Source organism: Rana temporaria, chromosome 8 (genome assembly GCF_905171775.1).
Source record: "Rana temporaria chromosome 8, aRanTem1.1, whole genome shotgun sequence".
Lineage (NCBI taxonomy): Eukaryota > Metazoa > Chordata > Amphibia > Anura > Ranidae > Rana > Rana temporaria.
The window spans coordinates 182,032,673-182,054,403 of NC_053496.1; the positions used below are offsets into that span (position 1 = coordinate 182,032,673).

Here is a 21,731-nt window from a genome sequence, read left to right on the forward strand (position 1 = left end):
AAAAGTTCGAGAAAAGAAAAGAGAAATAAGGTAATATGGATAAGTTACACAGACAGCTCTTAGGCCTTGTACACACGACCGAACATGTCCGCTGAAACTGGTCCGCGGACCAGTTTCCGCGGACGTGTCCGACCGTGTGTAGGGCCTAGCGGACAGTTTTCCGGCCTAGCGGACAGGTTTCCAGTGGACAAAAGTTTCTTAGCATGCGCATGCGTCGAATTGATTCGTCGCATGCGTGGAAGCATTGAACTCGCGTGTTAGAGAATGTCGGTGTCTTCTACGTCACTGCGTTCTCTGTCCGCTGGGATTTTGGTCTGATGGTGTGTACACACATCAGACCAAATGCTCCCAGCAGACATGTCCTCTGAAAACGGTCTCATCAGACATGTCTGCTCGTGTGTACAGGGCCTTACGTAACCAAGCTTTGTCCAGACCAGGAGGCTTATGCCGCGTACACACGATCGTAAATTCCGACAAGAAAACCGTGCATTTTTTTTTTCCTGACGGAATGTCGGCTCAAACTTGTGTTGCATATACACGGTCACGCAAAATGACGATCGTCAAGAACGTGGTGATGTACAACCGAGAAAAATTAAGTTCAATAATTCCGAGCATGCGTCGAATTGATTCCGAGCATACGTCGAATTGATTCCGAGCATGCGTTCTTTTTTTGCGCGTCGGAATTGCATACAGACGATCGGAAGTTCCGACAAGAACGTTTCCCGTCTGAAAAATTGAGAACCAGCTCTTATATTTTTGCTGTCGGAAATTCCGACAGAAAAAGTCAGATGGAGGCTACACACGGTCGGAATTTCTGACCAAAAGCTCTCATCAAACTTTTCTTGTCGGAAATTCCGACCGTGTGTACGCGAGATTATAGATATATATATATATATACACTGTATGAAATAAATTAGTCCCATGTAGATTGGAAATCAAATTAAAACATTGTAAAAGATAATCATATATTTTTATAAAGATTTTCATGTAAAATTTGTAAGTGTAATCATCGATATATCATAATAGAAAAATGGACGGACCACAAGGCAGAGGGCAACATGATGGATCACAACATTGTCGGCCGTATTTATATTCAACACAAGGTGATGATCTCACTTATTGTCAGTGGAACGCAAAGACAGGAAGTGATGTCAGGTACAGATAGGAAGTGATGTCAGGTACAGACAGGAAGTGTACATATAGGAAGTTCCGGGTGAGAGGAGGGTCGGGATGAAGTAGAAAGGAAACATTGCTAGAAGTAGCAGCAGAGGAGGTAATATTATTTTATATTTTATTATTATTATATATTTACACCCAGTAACCCCCTCGTAAAAGGAATAGGGGGAACTCTTTATGTCAGGAGATAAAGAGAATTCACTTTCACATATAGAAAGGCTTCTTCACAATAACAGCTGTTGAAATACGGAATGGATTCCCTCAGGAACTAATACTGAGCAGCTCCGTAGATTGTTGTAAAAAGTAGTTGGGTGCATTTCTAAATGCAAAAATGTAACTGGATATGAACATTCATAGGCCCGGATTCAGGTAGAGCGGCGTATATTTGAGCGGGCGTAGTGCAGCTCATATGCGCTACGCCGACGTAACATAGAGAGGCAAGACCAGTATTCACAAAGCACTTGCTCCCTAAGTTACGGCGGCGTAGCGTAAATGGGCCGGCGTAAGCCCGCCTAATTCAAAGTAGGCGGGTAGTGGGCGTGTTGTATTAAAATGAATTGTGACCCCATGTAAATGAAGCGCCGAACGAACGGCGCATGCTCAGAATCACGTTGAATTTACTCCCTTAGATACGCCGGCTCAATTCATAAGACGTGAACGTAACCTACGCCCAGCACCATTCACGTACCACTTACGCAAACGACGTAAAATCCGACGGCAGTTCCGACGTCCATACCTAACATGACTTAGACTAACTATTTGGTGGTTTATCTTTACGCCTTACGTAAACGGCGTAGCTTACTGCGACGGGCGCAAGTACGTTCGTGAATCGGCGTATTTCGCTCATTTACATATTCAACGCGTAAATAAATGGAAGCGCCCCTAGCGACCAGCGTAAATATGCACCCAAGATACAACGGCGTAGGAGACTTACGTCGGTCGTAGGAAGCCAAAATTCAGGCGTATCTTGTGAATTAGGCGCATAGATAAGACGGCGCATCCGTGGACTTACGCGGTGTATTATTAGATACGTCGGCGTAAGTCTTTGTGAATCCGGGCCATAGGTTTTATATTTATATAACATTTAGAGGATATTACCGTTTTAGGTTTATAGGTAAAATTGAGCACTGTCCGTGATAGCTTGAGGTGATTGTAGATGTATTGGTGTGTAGCGCCCTAAGTCAACTGTGGGTATTGAATTCTGTTTATGAAGGTTTTCTATTTGTTTATTTTTTTTTCCCAAGTCATTTATCCAACGTGAGAGTCTTTGGGACACAAGGATCTCTACAAGGACGTCATGATGGAGAATCAGCCGCCCCTCACATCACCGGGTAAGAGGAGACTTTATTGTAAAGGAGAGAGCAGTATGGAGGCTCCACCTAGATCCCCCATCATCTGATAAACACATAGAAACAATGTATTCAGTCAGTGTGTGTGTTTCCTACAGATGGATCCAGTAATGGGAACCCACCAGAGAGATGTCCCCATCCTCTGTATTCCTGGGATTCCACACAGGAAGGTCACACCATCCCCCACCATCATCAGGTAGGTGAAGCTCTAAAAAATCATTCCAAGCTCTGACAAGACCTTCTTCTATAAAAAAAAAATGTCTTTTGTATAAATGTATTCTCTCATCTTTGGGGTTTAGGGTGAAGAACAGAAAGACATAAAAGTTGAAGTTAAAGAGGAAGAAGAAGAGATGTTGGTGAGTGGAGATCAGCAGTCTATGGAGGAGGGTTGTCCTCTTTATTCCCGGGATTCCCCCCAGGAACATCAGAACTCTACAGATAATGATCAGGTAGATGGGACTGGGCAAAAATAACTCAAAATTAGTTCTATGAGAGGACATTCTACTATGTAATCTCTTGAAACTAAAATGTTCTTTATCTTTGGGATGTAGGGTGAAGAATCGAAGGATAGAACAGCTAAAGAAGAAGAAGAGACGTTGGTGAGTGGAGATCAGCAGTCTACTGAGGAGGGAGGTCCTGTTTAGGGATGAGCTCCGCGTTCGATTCGAACGTATGTTCGAATCGAACATCGGTCGTTCGATCGTTCGTCGAAAATCGAACAAAACGGGTCGTTCGCGCCAAATTCGAATGACACAAAACGTCCCATAATTCACTGGGGCGTTGAGCGCTGATGATTGGCCAAGCATGCTGTATGTCCCGCATGCTTGGCCAATCACAGCGCTCAAAAAACGAAGAGCCATAATTGGCCAAAGCCAGGGTGGCTTTGGCCAATTATGGCTCAGGGGGATTAGTACACGCCCCCCACTATAAAAGGCAGCCTGCACGGCTGCCTAGTGTAGTGTGTTGGCGGTTCTAGAGAAGATCAGTCAGTCAGACAGAGAGAGATAGAGAGATAGAGACACAGTGTCTTAACTAGATAGATAGATAGATAGATAGATAGATAGATAGATAGATAGAAAGATAGATAGAGTAGGAAGTGTAGTCAGTATAGTTAAAAGTACAGTTTGTAGAGAATATATTCACATCCTTAGGTGTTGTCAATATATTTATAAACTGTACAGCTCAGCTAGTTTATCTATCAGGCAGGAGATTGTTCTACATGCAGCGCTCTAACGTGTTGTATTGCCTGCATTAGGGATTTACTTTAAATATAATTATTCTGTGTTATTTAACGTGTGCTAGTTAATTGCACACACAGACGCATTACCTGTTACTGCACGTGTGCAATTTATTTGCACAGAAGCGCAGTCGCTGTTAATGCAACTGGGCTATTGAATTGCACAGAAACGCAGTCGCTATTACTGCGTGCGTGCTGTTTAATAGCAACTAAAGGCAGTTGGTGTCACTGCGTGCGTGCTGTTAAATCGCATTTGACCGCAGTCGCTATTACTGCGTGCGTGCTGTTTAATAGCAACTAAAGGCAGTTGGTGTCACTGCGTGCGTGCTGTTAAATCGCATTTGACCGCAGTCGCTATTACTGCGTGCGTGCTGTTTAATAGCAACTAAAGGCAGTTGGTGTCACTGCGTGCGTGCTGTTAAATCGCATTTGACCGCAGTCGCTATTACTGCGTGCGTGCTGTTTAATAGCAACTAAAGGCAGTTGGTGTCACTGCGTGCGTGCTGTTAAATCGCATTTGACCGCAGTCGCTATTACTGCGTGCGTGCTGTTTAATAGCAACTAAAGGCAGTTGGTGTCACTGAGTGCGTGCTGTTAAATCGCATTTGACCGCAGTCGCTATTACTGCGTGCGTGCTGTTTAATAGCAACTAAAGGCAGTTGGTGTCACTGAGTGCGTGCTGTTAAATCGCATTTGATCGCAGTCGCTATTACTGCGTGCTGTTTAATAGCAACTAAAGGCAGTTGGTGTCACTGCGTGCGTGCTGTTAAATCGCATTTGACCGCAGTCGCTATTACTGCGTGCGTGCTGTTTAATAGCAACTAAAGGCAGTTGGTGTCACTGCGTGCGTGCTGTTAAATCGCATTTGACCGCAGTCGCTATTACTGCGTGCGTGCTGTTTAATAGCAACTAAAGGCAGTTGGTGTCACTGAGTGCGTGCTGTTAAATCGCATTTGACCGCAGTCGCTATTACTGCGTGCGTGCTGTTTAATAGCAACTAAAGGCAGTTGGTGTCACTGCGTGCGTGCTGTTAAATCGCATTTGACCGCAGTCGCTATTACTGCTTGCGTGCTGTTTAATAGCAACTAAAGGCAGTTGGTGTCACTGCGTGCGTGCTGTTAAATCGCATTTGACCGCAGTCGCTATTACTGCGTGCGTGCTGTTTAATAGCAACTAAAGGCAGTTGGTGTCACTGAGTGCGTGCTGTTAAATCGCATTTGACCGCAGTCGCTATTACTGCGTGCGTGCTGTTTAATAGCAACTAAAGGCAGTTGGTGTCACTGCGTGCGTGCTGTTAAATCGCATTTGACCGCAGTCGCTATTACTGCGTGCGTGCTGTTTAATAGCAACTAAAGGCAGTTGGTGTCACTGAGTGCGTGCTGTTAAATCGCATTTGACCGCAGTCGCTATTACTGCGTGCGTGCTGTTTAATAGCAACTAAAGGCAGTTGGTGTCACTGCGTGCGTGCTGTTAAATCGCATTTGACCGCAGTCGCTATTACTGCGTGCGTGCTGTTTAATAGCAACTAAAGGCAGTTGGTGTCACTGCGTGCGTGCTGTTAAATCGCATTTGACCGCAGTCGCTATTACTGCGTGCGTGCTGTTTAATAGCAACTAAAGGCAGTTGGTGTCACTGAGTGCGTGCTGTTAAATCGCATTTGACCGCAGTCGCTATTACTGCGTGCGTGCTGTTTAATAGCAACTAAAGGCAGTTGGTGTCACTGCGTGCGTGCTGTTAAATCGCATTTGACCGCAGTCGCTATTACTGCGTGCGTGCTGTTTAATAGCAACTAAAGGCAGTTGGTGTCACTGAGTGCGTGCTGTTAAATCGCATTTGACCGCAGTCGCTATTACTGCGTGCGTGCTGTTTAATAGCAACTAAAGGCAGTTGGTGTCACTGAGTGCGTGCTGTTAAATCGCATTTGATCGCAGTCGCTATTACTGCGTGCTGTTTAATAGCAACTAAAGGCAGTTGGTGTCACTGCGTGCGTGCTGTTAAATCGCATTTGACCGCAGTCGCTATTACTGCGTGCGTGCTGTTTAATAGCAACTAAAGGCAGTTGGTGTCACTGCGTGCGTGCTGTTAAATCGCATTTGACCGCAGTCGCTATTACTGCGTGCGTGCTGTTTAATAGCAACTAAAGGCAGTTGGTGTCACTGAGTGAGTGCTGTTAAATCGCATTTGACCGCAGTCGCTATTACTGCGTGCGTGCTGTTTAATAGCAACTAAAGGCAGTTGGTGTCACTGCGTGCGTGCTGTTAAATCGCATTTGACCGCAGTCGCTATTACTGCTTGCGTGCTGTTTAATAGCAACTAAAGGCAGTTGGTGTCACTGCGTGCGTGCTGTTAAATCGCATTTGACCGCAGTCGCTATTACTGCGTGCGTGCTGTTTAATAGCAACTAAAGGCAGTTGGTGTCACTGAGTGCGTGCTGTTAAATCGCATTTGACCGCAGTCGCTATTACTGCGTGCGTGCTGTTTAATAGCAACTAAAGGCAGTTGGTGTCACTGCGTGCGTGCTGTTAAATCGCATTTGACCGCAGTCGCTATTACTGCGTGCGTGCTGTTTAATAGCAACTAAAGGCAGTTGGTGTCACTGAGTGCGTGCTGTTAAATCGCATTTGACCGCAGTCGCTATTACTGCGTGCGTGCTGTTTAATAGCAACTAAAGGCAGTTGGTGTCACTGCGTGCGTGCTGTTAAATCGCATTTGACCGCAGTCGCTATTACTGCGTGCGTGCTGTTTAATAGCAACTAAAGGCAGTTGGTGTCACTGCGTGCGTGCTGTTAAATCGCATTTGACCGCAGTCGCTATTACTGCGTGCGTGCTGTTTAATAGCAACTAAAGGCAGTTGGTGTCACTGAGTGCGTGCTGTTAAATCGCATTTGACCGCAGTCGCTATTACTGCGTGCGTGCTGTTTAATAGCAACTAAAGGCAGTTGGTGTCACTGCGTGCGTGCTGTTAAATCGCATTTGACCGCAGTCGCTATTACTGCGTGCGTGCTGTTTAATAGCAACTAAAGGCAGTTGGTGTCACTGCGTGCGTGCTGTTAAATCGCATTTGACCGCAGTCGCTATTACTGCGTGCGTGCTGTTTAATAGCAACTAAAGGCAGTTGGTGTCACTGCGTGCGTGCTGTTAAATCGCATTTGACCGCAGTCGCTATTACTGCGTGCGTGCTGTTTAATAGCAACTAAAGGCAGTTGGTGTCACTGCGTGCGTGCTGTTAAATCGCATTTGACCGCAGTCGCTATTACTGCGTGCGTGCTGCTTAATAGCAACTAAAGGCAGTTGGTGTGACTGCGACTATTTTGTTACTTTACACTTGAGCCAAGTCGCTCTTACTGTGTGGTTGCTGTTTAATACCATCTGAACGCAGTTGGTGTGACTGCGACTATTTTGTTACTTTACACTTGAGCCAAGTCGCTATTACTGCGTGCGTGCTGCTTAATAGCAACTAAAGGCAGTTGGTGTGACTGCGACTATTTTGTTACTTTACACTTGAGCCAAGTCGCTCTTACTGTGTGGTTGCTGTTTAATACCATCTGAACGCAGTTGGTGTGACAGCGACTATTTTGTTACTTTACACTTGAGCCAAGTCGCTATTACTGCGTGCGTGCTGCTTAATAGCAACTAAAGGCAGTTGGTGTGACTGCGACTATTTTGTTACTTTACACTTGAGCCAAGTCGCTCTTACTGTGTGGTTGCTGTTTAATACCATCTGAACGCAGTTGGTGTGACAGCGACTATTTTGTTACTTTACACTTGAGCCAAGTCGCTCTTACTGTGTGGTTGCTGTTTAATACCATCTGAACGCAGTTGGTGTGACAGCGACTATTTTGTTACTTTACACTTGAGCCAAGTCGCTATTACTGCGTGCGTGCTGCTTAATAGCAACTAAAGGCAGTTGGTGTCACTGCGTGCGTGCTGTTAAATCGCATTTGACCGCAGTCGCTATTACTGCGTGCGTGCTGTTTAATAGCAACTAAAGGCAGTTGGTGTCACTGCGTGCGTGCTGTTAAATCGCATTTGACCGCAGTCGCTATTACTGCGTGCGTGCTGTTTAATAGCAACTAAAGGCAGTTGGTGTCACTGAGTGCGTGCTGTTAAATCGCATTTGACCGCAGTCGCTATTACTGCGTGCGTGCTGTTTAATAGCAACTAAAGGCAGTTGGTGTCACTGAGTGCGTGCTGTTAAATCGCATTTGACCGCAGTCGCTATTACTGCGTGCGTGCTGTTTAATAGCAACTAAAGGCAGTTGGTGTCACTGCGTGCGTGCTGTTAAATCGCATTTGACCGCAGTCGCTATTACTGCGTGCGTGCTGTTTAATAGCAACTAAAGGCAGTTGGTGTCACTGCGTGCGTGCTGTTAAATCGCATTTGACCGCAGTCGCTATTACTGCGTGCGTGCTGTTTAATAGCAACTAAAGGCAGTTGGTGTCACTGAGTGCGTGCTGTTAAATCGCATTTGACCGCAGTCGCTATTACTGCGTGCGTGCTGTTTAATAGCAACTAAAGGCAGTTGGTGTCACTGCGTGCGTGCTGTTAAATCGCATTTGACCGCAGTCGCTATTACTGCTTGCGTGCTGTTTAATAGCAACTAAAGGCAGTTGGTGTCACTGCGTGCGTGCTGTTAAATCGCATTTGACCGCAGTCGCTATTACTGCGTGCGTGCTGTTTAATAGCAACTAAAGGCAGTTGGTGTCACTGAGTGCGTGCTGTTAAATCGCATTTGACCGCAGTCGTTATTACTGCGTGCGTGCTGTTTAATAGCAACTAAAGGCAGTTGGTGTCACTGCGTGCGTGCTGTTAAATCGCATTTGACCGCAGTCGCTATTACTGCGTGCGTGCTGTTTAATAGCAACTAAAGGCAGTTGGTGTCACTGAGTGCGTGCTGTTAAATCGCATTTGACCGCAGTCGCTATTACTGCGTGCGTGCTGTTTAATAGCAACTAAAGGCAGTTGGTGTCACTGCGTGCGTGCTGTTAAATCGCATTTGACCGCAGTCGCTATTACTGCGTGCGTGCTGTTTAATAGCAACTAAAGGCAGTTGGTGTCACTGCGTGCGTGCTGTTAAATCGCATTTGACCGCAGTCGCTATTACTGCGTGCGTGCTGTTTAATAGCAACTAAAGGCAGTTGGTGTCACTGAGTGCATGCTGTTAAATCGCATTTGACCGCAGTCGCTATTACTGCGTGCGTGCTGTTTAATAGCAACTAAAGGCAGTTGGTGTCACTGCGTGCGTGCTGTTAAATCGCATTTGACCGCAGTCGCTATTACTGCGTGCGTGCTGTTTAATAGCAACTAAAGGCAGTTGGTGTCACTGCGTGCGTGCTGTTAAATCGCATTTGACCGCAGTCGCTATTACTGCGTGCGTGCTGTTTAATAGCAACTAAAGGCAGTTGGTGTCACTGCGTGCGTGCTGTTAAATCGCATTTGACCGCAGTCGCTATTACTGCGTGCGTGCTGCTTAATAGCAACTAAAGGCAGTTGGTGTGACTGCGACTATTTTGTTACTTTACACTTGAGCCAAGTCGCTCTTACTGTGTGGTTGCTGTTTAATACCATCTGAACGCAGTTGGTGTGACTGCGACTATTTTGTTACTTTACACTTGAGCCAAGTCGCTATTACTGCGTGCGTGCTGCTTAATAGCAACTAAAGGCAGTTGGTATGACTGCGACTATTTTGTTACTTTACACTTGAGCCAAGTCGCTCTTACTGTGTGGTTGCTGTTTAATACCATCTGAACGCAGTTGGTGTGACAGCGACTATTTTGTTACTTTACACTTGAGCCAAGTCGCTATTACTGCGTGCGTGCTGCTTAATAGCAACTAAAGGCAGTTGGTATGACTGCGACTATTTTGTTACTTTACACTTGAGCCAAGTCGCTCTTACTGTGTGGTTGCTGTTTAATACCATCTGAACGCAGTTGGTGTGACAGCGACTATTTTGTTACTTTACACTTGAGCCAAGTCGCTATTACTGCGTGCGTGCTGCTTAATAGCAACTAAAGGCAGTTGGTGTGACTGCGACTATTTTGTTACTTTACACTTGAGCCAAGTCGCTCTTACTGTGTGGTTGCTGTTTAATACCATCTGAACGCAGTTGGTGTGACAGCGACTATTTTGTTACTTTACACTTGAGCCAAGTCGCTCTTACTGTGTGGTTGCTGTTTAATACCATCTGAACGCAGTTGGTGTGACAGCGACTATTTTGTTACTTTACACTTGAGCCAAGTCGCTATTACTGCGTGCGTGCTGCTTAATAGCAACTAAAGGCAGTTGGTGTGACTGCGACTATTTTGTTACTTTACACTTGAGCCAAGTCGCTCTTACTGTGTGGTTGCTGTTTAATACCATCTGAACGCAGTTGGTGTGACAGCGACTATTTTGTTACATAACACCTGAACGCATAACTATGGCTGGAAGGACAAAGAGAGGCAGAGAGTCACGAGGGCAAGCAGGCTCTGCATCTAGAGGTAACGCTGGTGATGGATGTGGTGCATCCTCTTCAGCACGTGGCCGTGGCCGCTCGTCCTTCTTTTCGGGAGCTGGCCGTGTTGAGCCTCAACATGCTGAGAAATTAGTTGAGTGGATGACCAAGCCGTCCTCATCCTCCTCATCCTCTCTCACACAGACTGATTATAGTTTGTCTGGCAAAGCAGCTGCCAAGGCGTCCTCTACCCTCTGCACAATGGGATCACACAATCCTTCCCTAGTCCCACCGTGTCCTCCTGAGGAGTCCCCCGAACTGTTTCAACACAGTGTTGGGTACATGCTAGCTGAAGATGCACAGCGTTTTGAAGACTCCGATGACGGAACACTGATAGAGGAAGGCATTGATGTGAGCCCAGGGAGAGGGGGTGGCCGAGAGGGACAACAATCTGGGAGTGATGTTCCCCCAGCTGGAGCATACTGCCAGGTTGTCGCCAGTGATGATGAGGAGGGAGGGGATGATGAGGTCATTGACTCTACCTGGGTGCCTGGTAGGAGAGAGGAGGAGGAGGAAGAGGACGAGGCACAGGCACATCTTCAAAGAGGCAGGAAGCCCTCCAGGGGTCAGCTTAAGGGCAGTACACCAACTGCATTACGTGGCGCTGCTGTGTCTCAACGGTACAGCAAAAGTTCTTTGGTGTGGGCCTTTTTTGAAACCTGTCCATCAGATGCTACCTTTGCTGTTTGCAACATATGTCTCAAGCGTATCTCGCGTGGCCAAAACATCACCCGCTTGGGCACCACATGCTTGTCCAGACATATGTCGACCTGCCATGCAGCTCGTTGGCAGGCATACCAGAAAGACCCACACCAAAGACCAAAGCGGTCCTCCCCTTGCCCTTCTGTGACCTCAAACCCCACTAGACCCCTAGTCCTCTCTGCAGCCTGCACCGAAGGTGTAGAAATAGGTGTGTCACAACGTAGTAGTGGTAGTACATCCGGCCAATCTACTGATATTACCAGACAAATTTCCCTGCCCCAGCTGCTGCAGCGCCGAAAGAAGTACGCTCCCAGCCATCCACATGCCCAGCGGTTGAATGCTAGCTTAGCAAAATTGCTAGCACTTCAACTGCTACCTTTTCAGTTGGTAGATTCTGCCCCCTTCCGTGAGTTTGTGGAATGTGCAGTACCTCAGTGGCAAGTACCCAAACGCCACTTTTTTTCACGGAAGGCGATTCCGGCTCTCTACCGGCATGTGGAAGGCAATGTCCATACCTCGCTGGACAGGGCGGTCAGTGGTAAGGTGCATCTTACCGCTGACTCATGGTCCAGCAGGCATGGACAGGGACGTTACCTGTCTTTTACGGCCCATTGGGTGACTCTGCTGGCAGCTGGGAAGGACGCAGGTCAAGGCACAGTAGTTTTGGAGGTTGTTCCACCACCACGCCTCCAAAACACTACAACTGCTTGTGACACACCTCTCTCCTCCACCCCCTCCTCTTCTTCTTCCTCTGTGGCCTCTTCCTGTGGTGATGTTGGCTCAGAACCAGCCGTGCTCCGTAGGCGTACGACGGGCTACGCAGGAATGCAGGCCAAGAGATGCCATGCGGTCCTAGAGCTGGTGTGCTTGGGAGACAGGAGCCACACTGGGGAAGAGGTTCTTTCAGCTCTGCAGGGGCAGGCTCAGAGGTGGTTGACGCCACGCCAGCTGAAGCCTGGAATGGTGGTCAGCGATAATGGCACCAACCTCCTCTCTGCCCTGCGACGTGGAAAACTCACCCATGTGCCCTGTTTTGCGCATGTTCTCAATTTGGTGGTGCAGCGGTTCTTGGGCAGGTACCCTGGCTTACAGGATGTCCTGAGGCAGGCCAGGAAAGTCTGTGTGCATTTCCGGAGGTCATATAATGCCACTGCTCGGCTGACAGACCTCCAGAGGGAATACAACCTGCCCAAGAACCGCCTAATCTGTGACATGCCCACCAGATGGAACTCTACGTTGGCCATGCTGCAGCGGCTGCACACGCAGCAGAGGGCCATCAATGAGTACCTGTGCCAATATGGCAGCAGAACTGGCTCAGGGGAGCTTGGGTTTTTTTCACCACGCCAGTGGGCCTTGATCAGGGATGCATGCACTGTCCTGTCACCATTTGAGGAGGCCACGAGGATGGTGAGCAGTGACAGTGCATGCATCAGTGAGACTGTCCCGCTTATTCACATGTTGGAGCACACCCTACGTGGAATAATGGACAGGGCCCTTGAGGCAGAACAGAGGGAGGAAGAGGAGGACTTCCTTACCTCTCAAGGCCCCCTTTATCCAGACACTGTTCCTGCTTGCCCACCTGGAACACAGGAAGAGGAGGAGGAGGATGAGGAAGAGGAGGAGGAGGATTGTATCAGCAGCATGGAGGTGGAGCCTAGCACTCAGCATCAACAGCAGCAGTCTTCAAGGGATCATTTACAGTCCCAAGGAACACGTGGACTTTTACGTGGCTGGGATGAGGTGGCTGAGGATCCTGTCGTCCTCAGTGACCCAGAGGACTGTGCCCCGAATGCCTCTGCAAACCTACGCTGCATGGCCTCCCTGATTCTGCAAAGCCTGCGTAAGGATCCTCGTGTACGTGCTATCAAGGAGAGGGATCATTACTGGCTGGCAACTCTCCTTGATCCACGCTACAAGAGTAAGGTAACGGATCTTATGTTGCCATCGCAGAGGGAGCAGAAAATGAAACTACTGCGGGAGGCCTTGCAGAAGGGTCTGTGCAATGCGTTCCCAAAACCTGGCCCTGGACAACGTCTTGCTGAGGCTTCGGTGAGTCAGAGAAGGAGCGGTGGAGAAGGTGGCCGTCTGAGCGATGCGTTCAGACAATTTTTTAGTCCGCAGCCCCAAGGTCTGACCGGTTCCAGCAACCATCGCCAGCGTCTGGTTTACATGGTCCGGGAATACCTAGCGGCAAGATCCGACTTGGACACCTTCCCCACGAAAAATCCTCTGGCTTACTGGGTCTTGAGGATGGATCACTGGCCAGAGCTTGCACAGTACGCAATTGAGCTACTGGCTTGCCCTGCATCCAGTGTTCTTTCAGAACGTACATTCAGTGCTGCTGGAGGCTTTGTGACCGATCACAGGGTACGCCTCTCCACCGACTGTTGATCGACTGACCTTCATCAAAATGAATCAGGCTTGGATCAACACCGGCTACCAAGCACCTGATGCTGATGTTACTGAATAAGAATTTTGTGTTGAAATATCAGATCCCTTTGAGACTGCTGATGCTGAGTGACTGTCCTGTTATGATGCTGATGGAATATCCTTCTCCTCCTCACTTTTCATGCTGTTAGCTAGTAAGAAATTTTGTTTTTCTGTGCTCCGCCACCAGTGCCTAAGGCCTAATTTTTCTGCCCCTGTTTAACAGGGGCGCCTAATAACAATTTTTGATGCAATACTTTGCATGTGGCCTAAGGCACAATTTTTGTGCCCCTGTGTAACAGGGGCGTCTAATAACAATTTTTGATGCAATACTTTGCACGTGGCTCCTTGTTGCGCTCCAATTACAGATATTGGGAGGGGTTGCAGTGTTATGTTGCGCCTAATAACAATTTTGGATGCAATACTTTGCACGTGGCCTAAGGCCTAAGGCCTAATTTTTCTGCCCCTGTGTAACAGGGGTGTCTAATAACAATTTTTGATGCAATACTTTGCACGTGGCTCCTTGTTGCGCTCCAATTACAGATATTGGGAGGGGTTGCAGTGTTATGTTGCGCCTAATATCAATTTTGGATGCAATACTTTGCACGTGGCCTAAGGCCTAAGGCCTAATTTTTCTGCCCCTGTGTAACAGGGGTGTCTAATAACAATTTTTGATGCAATACTTTGCATGTGGCCTAAGGCACAATTTTTGTGCCCCTGTGTAACAGGGGCGCCTAATAACAATTTTTGATGCAATACTTTGCACGTGGCTCCTTGTTGCGCTCCAATTACAGATATTGGGAGGGGTTGCAGTGTTATGTTGCGCCTACGGACACATTTTTATGCCCCTGTGTAACAAGGGCGCCTAATAACAATTTTTGATGCAATACTTTGCACGTGGCTCCTTGTTGCGCTCCAATTACAGATATTGGGAGGGGTTGCAGTGTTATGTTGCGCCTACGGACACATTTTTATGCCCCTGTGTAACAAGGGCGCCTAATAACAATTTTTGATGCAATACTTTGCACGTGGCTCCTTGTTGCGCTCCAATTACAGATATTGGGAGGGGTTGCAGTGTTATGTTGCGCCTACGGACACATTTTTATGCCCCTGTGTAACAGGGGCACCTAATAACTATTTTTGATGCAATACTTTGCACGTGGCTCCTTGTTGCGCTCCAATTACAGATATTGGGAGGGGTTGCAGTGTTATGTTGCGCCTACGGACACATTTTTATGCCCCTGTGTAACAAGGGCGCCTAATAACAATTTTTGATGCAATACTTTGCACGTGGCTCCTTGTTGCGCTCCAATTACAGATATTGGGAGGGGTTGCAGTGTTATGTTGCGCCTACGGACACATTTTTATGCCCCTTTGTAACAAGGGCGCCTAATAACAATTTTTGATGCAATACTTTGCACGTGGCTCTTTGTTGCGCTACAATTACAGTATGTTTGAGGGGTGCCCTTTTTTCTACAATTTTGCTTTCCCAAAAAGATAATGCCACCCCCCCACCACCCCTAAAATAATCGAGATATTGTTCCCAGACAGCACGTGCGCAACCAGTATTAAATTACTTTGTTCTTATAATAATTTAATGTTGTGCAGGGACATTTCTAAACATGTGCCACTACTAGAGACACACAGCAGGTGTGATATTTGAAGGAATTTTTCATTTTTTTTTTTCACTTTAAACATCATTAAAATCGCTGCTCCGCAAAAACGTCCGTTTTTAAAATATTTTTTTCGATTGATACATGTTCCCTGGGGCAAGACCCGGGTTCTGAAAGACGTTTACCAACATTAAATTCAATATTGGTCTTTAAAATGATCGTTTTTGAATTCGAACGTTCGAGTCCCATAGACTTCAATGGGGTTCTAAATGTTCGCGCGAACCCGCGGTCTGTTCGAACGTTCTGATGCGAACCGAACCCGGGTATGTTCGGCTCATCCCTAGTCCTGTTAGTTCCCGGGATTCCACCCAGAAAGATCACATTTATAAGGAGAATAATCAGGTAGATTGGATTGGTCAAAAATAATTTTAAGTAGGCATTCTTCTATGTAATTTCTTCCTTTTTCCAAATGCGTTCCGTCATCTTTGGGGTTTAGGGTGAAGAACGGAAAGACATCAAAGTTGAAGTTAAGGAGGAAGAAGACGAGAGGTTGGTGAGTGGAGATCAGCAGTCTATGGAGGAGAGAGGTCCTCTGTATTCCCGGGATTCCCCACAAGAACATCACAACTATAAAGAGAATGATCAGGTAGATGGGACTGTGGCAGCGATTAAAATGACACTCCTCCCAAAATTACTTTATCTATTTAGAGCACTCCCCATTAGAATTAATAAATCCCTTATCACCAAATTCCAATCTGATATTAACAAATTTATTTGGTCTGACTCCCACCCCCGTTCTCCTAGACAAGTCTTGCACAAATCTCAGAGATCTGGCGGCCTCGGCCTCCCAGACCTTTGGCTATACTACCTCTCAGCAAGATGGACCCAAACAGCACAATGGCACATCCCGCATTCCAAGATCCCATGGATAGCTTTCGAGAAATCCTCAATATCCCCTTTCACCATCTCAGGGATTCTCTGGGGAAATAAAATCTCAATTCCATCCCTAAATTCCCTTAACCAAATTGTAGCACATTCTTATCACTTATGGAAGCTCCATAATGGAAAATATAACCTCGTTTCTAAATCCCCACCGTTTGCTACATTCATAGGAGACCCAAAATTCATACAAAACTCCCCAATAGACCTTTCATGGTGGAAGACTAAAAACCTCACTACACTTAACAAATTTATTATAGGTACAAACTTCATCCCCTTCTCCACCCTGAAAGCTAAATATCAGATTCCGGATTCGGAATTCGATAATTTCATCCTTATCAAACAATTTTTCGAAACTCACTTCAAAACCACAAACACCCAATCCCCCTCTCATTTTGAAAAACTCTGTCGCGATTCCCCCAGGATGAAAGGTTTCATCTCAGAACTTTATTTCATCATGTCTAACAACACAGAGCCCAATAAATTATCATATATGCTAAAATGGGAACAAGACCTTAACTTTACGTACTCCCCAGTAAACTGGGACAACTGTATAACCAATCTACACAAATGCACCAGATCTATTGCAATCAAGGAAACAGCCCTAAAAGTGTTTATCAGATGGTATTATACCCCGACCAAACTCCACGCCATTTTTCCCTCAATCCCCTCCTCATGCTTTAGAGGCTGCGATGTTTCGGGTTCTTTCCCCCACATTTTTTGGTCTTGCGATAAGGTCAAGAATGTTTGGTCACAGCTCGAAAGTTTTGCCTCTAAAATTTCAGACAAACCAATCACCCTCACAATACATAACTGTTTACTTTTCTCCCCCATCACGGACCTTTCCACATGCCATATGAGACTCATCCATACATTATGTGTAGCCATACACTGGCTGATTGCATCTCAATGGAAATCCCCAATAATACTCCTAAATCCACTCAAACACAGGATTAACGAGATAAATTTGATGGAAAAAATCTCCCATACGCTACAAAACACCATGCACATTTTCAACAATAAATGGTCCCCCTGGTCTGAATATTCACCTCTCTTTTTTAATACAAACTAATTTCTTTATTATACCACATTCCCTTTAACATGGCTTCCCTCAATATTCTTTCAAGATCCTCCATGGTTCTTTCCCATCTCTAAGTAAAGCCTGTTAACCCCAATTGCTTTGCTGTGTCATATTATATTTCTGTTTCTGATATGAACTTACCACATCTTTTATAATTATGCTGTATCTTTATATTTTTCCAAATATGTACCGCTCTCTATCTTTTGCAATAAAAGTTTGTAAACAAAAAAGAACTTGAAAATAATTCTCTGAGTGGACATTCTTCTATGTAATTTATTGTTCCTTTTTCTAAATGCATTCCATCATCTTCGGGGTTTAGGGTGAAGGACTGAGAGACATCAAAGTTGAGGTTAAAGAAGAAGAGAGGTTGGTGAGTGGAGATCAGCAGTCTATGGAGGAGGGGGAGATGATCATGGAAAGTAAACAGGAGGAATCTTCTCTACATATCAACACAGGTAAGTCATTCCGAAACATGTCACATTTTTATATGAGTATAAAATATGGGGCAGATTTAGAAAGATCAGCGGATCTTTCTGCTGGCGTAACGTATCTCCGATACGCTACGCCGCTGTAACTTTGGGTGCAAGTTCTGTATTCAGAAAGAACTTGCGCCCATAGTTACGGTGGCGTAACGTATGTGTGGCGGCGTAATTCAAATGGGGATGTTGGGGGCGTGTTTTATTTAAATTTTACTTGACCCCCGCTTTTTTTACATTTTTGTTTAACGGCGCGTAAAATATCCCAGTGTGCATTGCTCCAAATGACGTTGCAAGGACGTCATTGGTTTTCGACGTGAACGTAAATTACGTCCAGCCCTATTCGGGAACGACTTACGCAAACAACGTAAAAAATTCAAATTTTGTCGCGGGAACGACGGCCATACTTAACATTGGCTGCGCCTCATAGACCCAGGGGTAACTATACGCCGGAAAAAGCCTAACGTAAACGACGTAAAAAAATGCGGCGGACGTACGTTTGTGAATCGGCGTATCTACCTAATTTGCATATTCCTCTCTGAAATCGCCGGAAGCGCCACCTAGCGGGCAGCGTAAATATGCACCCTAAGATACGACGGTGTCCCACCTTGCTCTGTAATAGTGATGGACTGAAACCCCCCCCCGATTCGCACCAGAACTCGCGAAATCCGCCTGTGGTTTAACCCCAGTCTGCAGGAACTATGGGCCAGTTCCACAAAGAGCCGCCGTAACTTAAATATTCTGATTTAAGTTACACTGCCGTAAAATTTATACCTAAGTGCCTGATCCACAAAGCACTTACCTAGAAATTTTCGGCTGTGTAACTTAAATCCGTCCGGCGCAAGGCGTTCCTATTTTCATGGGGCGAGTTCCATTTAAATTAGGCGCGCTCCCGCGCCGGACGTACTGCGCATGCTCACGACGTCATTTTCCCGACGTGCATAGCGCGGTTTTACGTTACGCCGAGTTTTGTAAATCGCGCCAGGTAAAAAAAGTTGCGTCGGAAAAAAAAAAAGATACGGCGGGAAAAAAAAAAATAAAAAAAAAAAATAACAGCGTCGCGGGTAAGAAGGGTCTACTTTTACAAGGTGTAAACAGTTTACACTTTGTAAAAGCAGCCCTAATTTTACATGCAACTTAATACTTACGGAGAAAAAACGAAGCGTAAAAGCTTTGTGGATCTCCGTAAGTGCTAATTTGCATACGCGAAGCGGCATTTCGACACAAAATGCCCCCAGCGGCGGCTGCAGTACTGCATCCTAAGATCCGGCAGTGTAAGTCCCTTACACATGTCGGATCTTCTGCCTATCTTTTGGAAACTGATTCTGTGGATCAGTTCCATAGATAGAAACAGGGATACGACGGCGTATCCCTTTTGAGGATCTGGCCCTATACTCCCTTCCTGATCCCAGTCGCTGGTACTCCAAGGGGATTAAAAATTAATGCCACCTGTACAATGCTCAGGGCTTTAAATCTTTTTTTCTCAGCTACGTTTAGATTTCGATTTACCAAGATCGTACCTATTATATTACTACCAGCTCAGGCACACAATCCGTGCCCAGTTTGGCTCCCTGGATGATCCCACTGACCTGCCCCCGTTGGAAAAACTGATCAGACAGCCGGACCCCACTAAACTTGTCTCCACCTACTATGCAGCCCTAATCACTGAATTTAACCCCAGATTTCACAAAGCTCAGGTAAAATTGACCTCTCTGGACATTATTAAAAACGACCGTGTGTGGGCTCCAGAGCATTTTTCACGATCTAAAAAAATGGGCATTAAAAATTTCGAACATGCTCTATTTTTTTTTTCACAACGTTTTAAACGTTGTCGTTTTTAAGGTTGTAAAAAATGGTCGTGTGTGGGCTTTAACGACGTGAAAAAAACGCGCATGCTCAGAAGCAAGTTATGAGACGGGAGCGCTCATTCTGGTAATGGAGTAAGCACATTCATCACGCTGTAACAGACAGAAAAGCGCAAATCGTCTTTTACTAACATGGAATCAGCTAAAGCAGCCCAAAGGGTGGCGCCATCCGCATGGAACTTCCCCTTTATAGTGGCGTCGTACGTGTTGTACGTCACCGCGCTTTGCTAGAGCATTTTTTTTCACGATCGTGCGTAGGCAAGGCCGTTTTAATGATCGGGTTGAAAAAATTTCTAGAGCCTTAAAAACATCATTTTTTAGAACCCGACAAACGGTCCTGTGTACGCGGCATAAGACTTGACTTATTTTAAGTTTTATAAAAAAATTGGTTTTCTTACAGATGGACTTTTTGTTCTGAAAACCTCGGAAGGAGATCCAATTTTATCTCCCGATATGAAAGCAGAAGATGATGACATCACACAATGTTCTCCAGGAGAAGATCCCATTATTCCAACCGCACATCACAGACCTTCCCATCTGGAGGGATCAATGGGTCCTTCTAATCCTGAGGAACCTTCTGATAAATCCCACACTATGACATCAGATGTCCATCTATCCCATACTATGACCTCAGATGTCCATCTATCCCATACTATGACCTCAGATGACCATCTATCCCACACTATGACCTCAGATGACCATCTATCCCACACTATGACATCAGATGTCCATCTATCCCACACTACGACATCAGATGTCCATCTAAGATCAGTGGGTCCTTCTAATCCTGAGGAACCTTCTGATAAATCCCACACTATGACTTTAACACATCCATCCAATCCCAAGGTGTTTTCTTTATGTGACAGGAGTCCCACGGGTAAGCGTTCTTATTCATGTTCAGAGTGCGGGAAATGTTTCACTAGGATGGGAATTCTTCGTACACACCAGAGAATTCACACTGGTGAGCGTCCTTTTTCATGTTCAGAGTGTGGGAAATGTTTCACTAGGAAGGGAATTCTTTGCACACACCAGAGAATTCACACTGGTGAGCGTCCTTTTTCATGTTCAGAGTGTGGGAAATGTTTCATTAATAAAGCAAAACTTCTTGGACACCAGAAAAGTCACACAGGTGAGCTTCCATTTTCATGTTCTGAGTGCGGGAAATGTTTCTCTAAAAGGGAAACCCTTTTTAGACACCAGGCACTTCATACAGGTGAGCGTCCTCATTCATGTTCAGAGTGCGGAAAATGTTTCGCTCTGAAAGAAGACCTTGTTAAACACCAGAAAAGCCACACCGGAGATCGTCCTTTTTCTTGTTCGGAGTGCGGAAAATGCTTTCTTAGAGCTTATAACCTTCTTTTACACCAGAGACGTCACACGGGTGAGCGCCCTTTTTCGTGTACAGAGTGCGGGAAATGTTTCATTGATAATAGCGGACTTCTTATACACCAGAGAATACACACCGGAGATCGTCCTTTTTCTTGTTTGGAGTGCGGGAAATGCTTTCTTAGGACTGATCACCTTCATCTACACCAGAGAAGTCACACAGGTGAGCGTCCTTTTTCTTGTACAGAGTGCGGAAAATGTTTCACAGAGAACAGAAGACTTCTTATACACCAGAGACTACACACCGGGGAGCGTCCTTTTTCATGTGCAGAGTGCGGGAAATGTTTCATTGAGAAAGGAAACCTTCTTAGACACCAGAAAAGTCACATGGGCGCCCGTCCCTTTTCTTGTTGAGAGTGCGGGAAATGTTTCACTGTGAAAAGGAGCCTTCTTAGACACCAGGCAAATCATACCGGTGAGTGTCCTTTTTCATGTACAGAGTGCGGGAAATGTTTTACCGACAAAGGAGAACTACGTATACACCAAAGAAGTCACACGGATGAGCGACCTCAATAATAGACAGAGTGCGGGAAGTGTTTCACTGATAAAGGAAAGCTTGTTATACACCAGAGAATTCACACACGGTCTGCCTAATATGTTTATATTCTACAAAGAGGATAACTGTAAAAATGTATTACCCTACACTATGCAATCAGGATTGGTCCTTCACCATCGATCCCTTTTATAGATGGCTTTTGGCTCTTTCGCATTATTACAATATTTTCACATTACTACAGAAGGTGGTATGGTCCATGCATATCTATCATTATGTGTTCATCACTTATTCTAATTTTATTAAATAAACAAGAACTTTATAATATTTTGTCTCCTTTTTTTAACAAATTATATTTCTGAGGTGATCGTTGAGGCAGAGTGGTTGGAGAATGTAGTGTGGATGGTGGGAGGAGATCTGTCGGAGAATGTAGTGTGGATGGTGGGAGGAGAGATGTCGGAGAATGTAGTGTGGATGGTGTAGGAGAGCTGTC

At 45.8% G+C, this 21,731-nt stretch overlaps 2 protein-coding genes and 1 long non-coding RNA gene across 3 annotated transcripts in view; 2 read left to right on the forward strand and 1 right to left on the reverse strand.

Annotated features, from left to right (window-relative positions):
- LOC120910202 (gastrula zinc finger protein XlCGF26.1-like) overlaps positions 1 to 21,731 on the reverse strand; it is a 1,148,070-nt gene that overhangs the window by 715,809 nt on the left and 410,530 nt on the right. The window lies entirely within an intron of this gene.
- On the forward strand, positions 1,145 to 2,645 carry LOC120910262. Its single transcript, XR_005741467.1, has 3 exons — positions 1,145 to 1,273; positions 2,421 to 2,507; positions 2,624 to 2,645. It is a non-coding gene; the product is annotated as an uncharacterized LOC120910262 (long non-coding RNA).
- Positions 2,689 to 21,565, forward strand: LOC120910038 (oocyte zinc finger protein XlCOF22-like). Its single transcript, XM_040321888.1, has 6 exons — positions 2,689 to 2,721; positions 2,825 to 2,974; positions 3,077 to 3,124; positions 15,495 to 15,644; positions 17,338 to 17,473; positions 19,760 to 21,565. Exons 2-6 carry the CDS (start codon positions 2,876 to 2,878, stop codon positions 21,097 to 21,099), a joined length of 1,773 nt encoding a protein of 590 aa, XP_040177822.1. The 5' UTR covers positions 2,689 to 2,721; positions 2,825 to 2,875; the 3' UTR covers positions 21,100 to 21,565.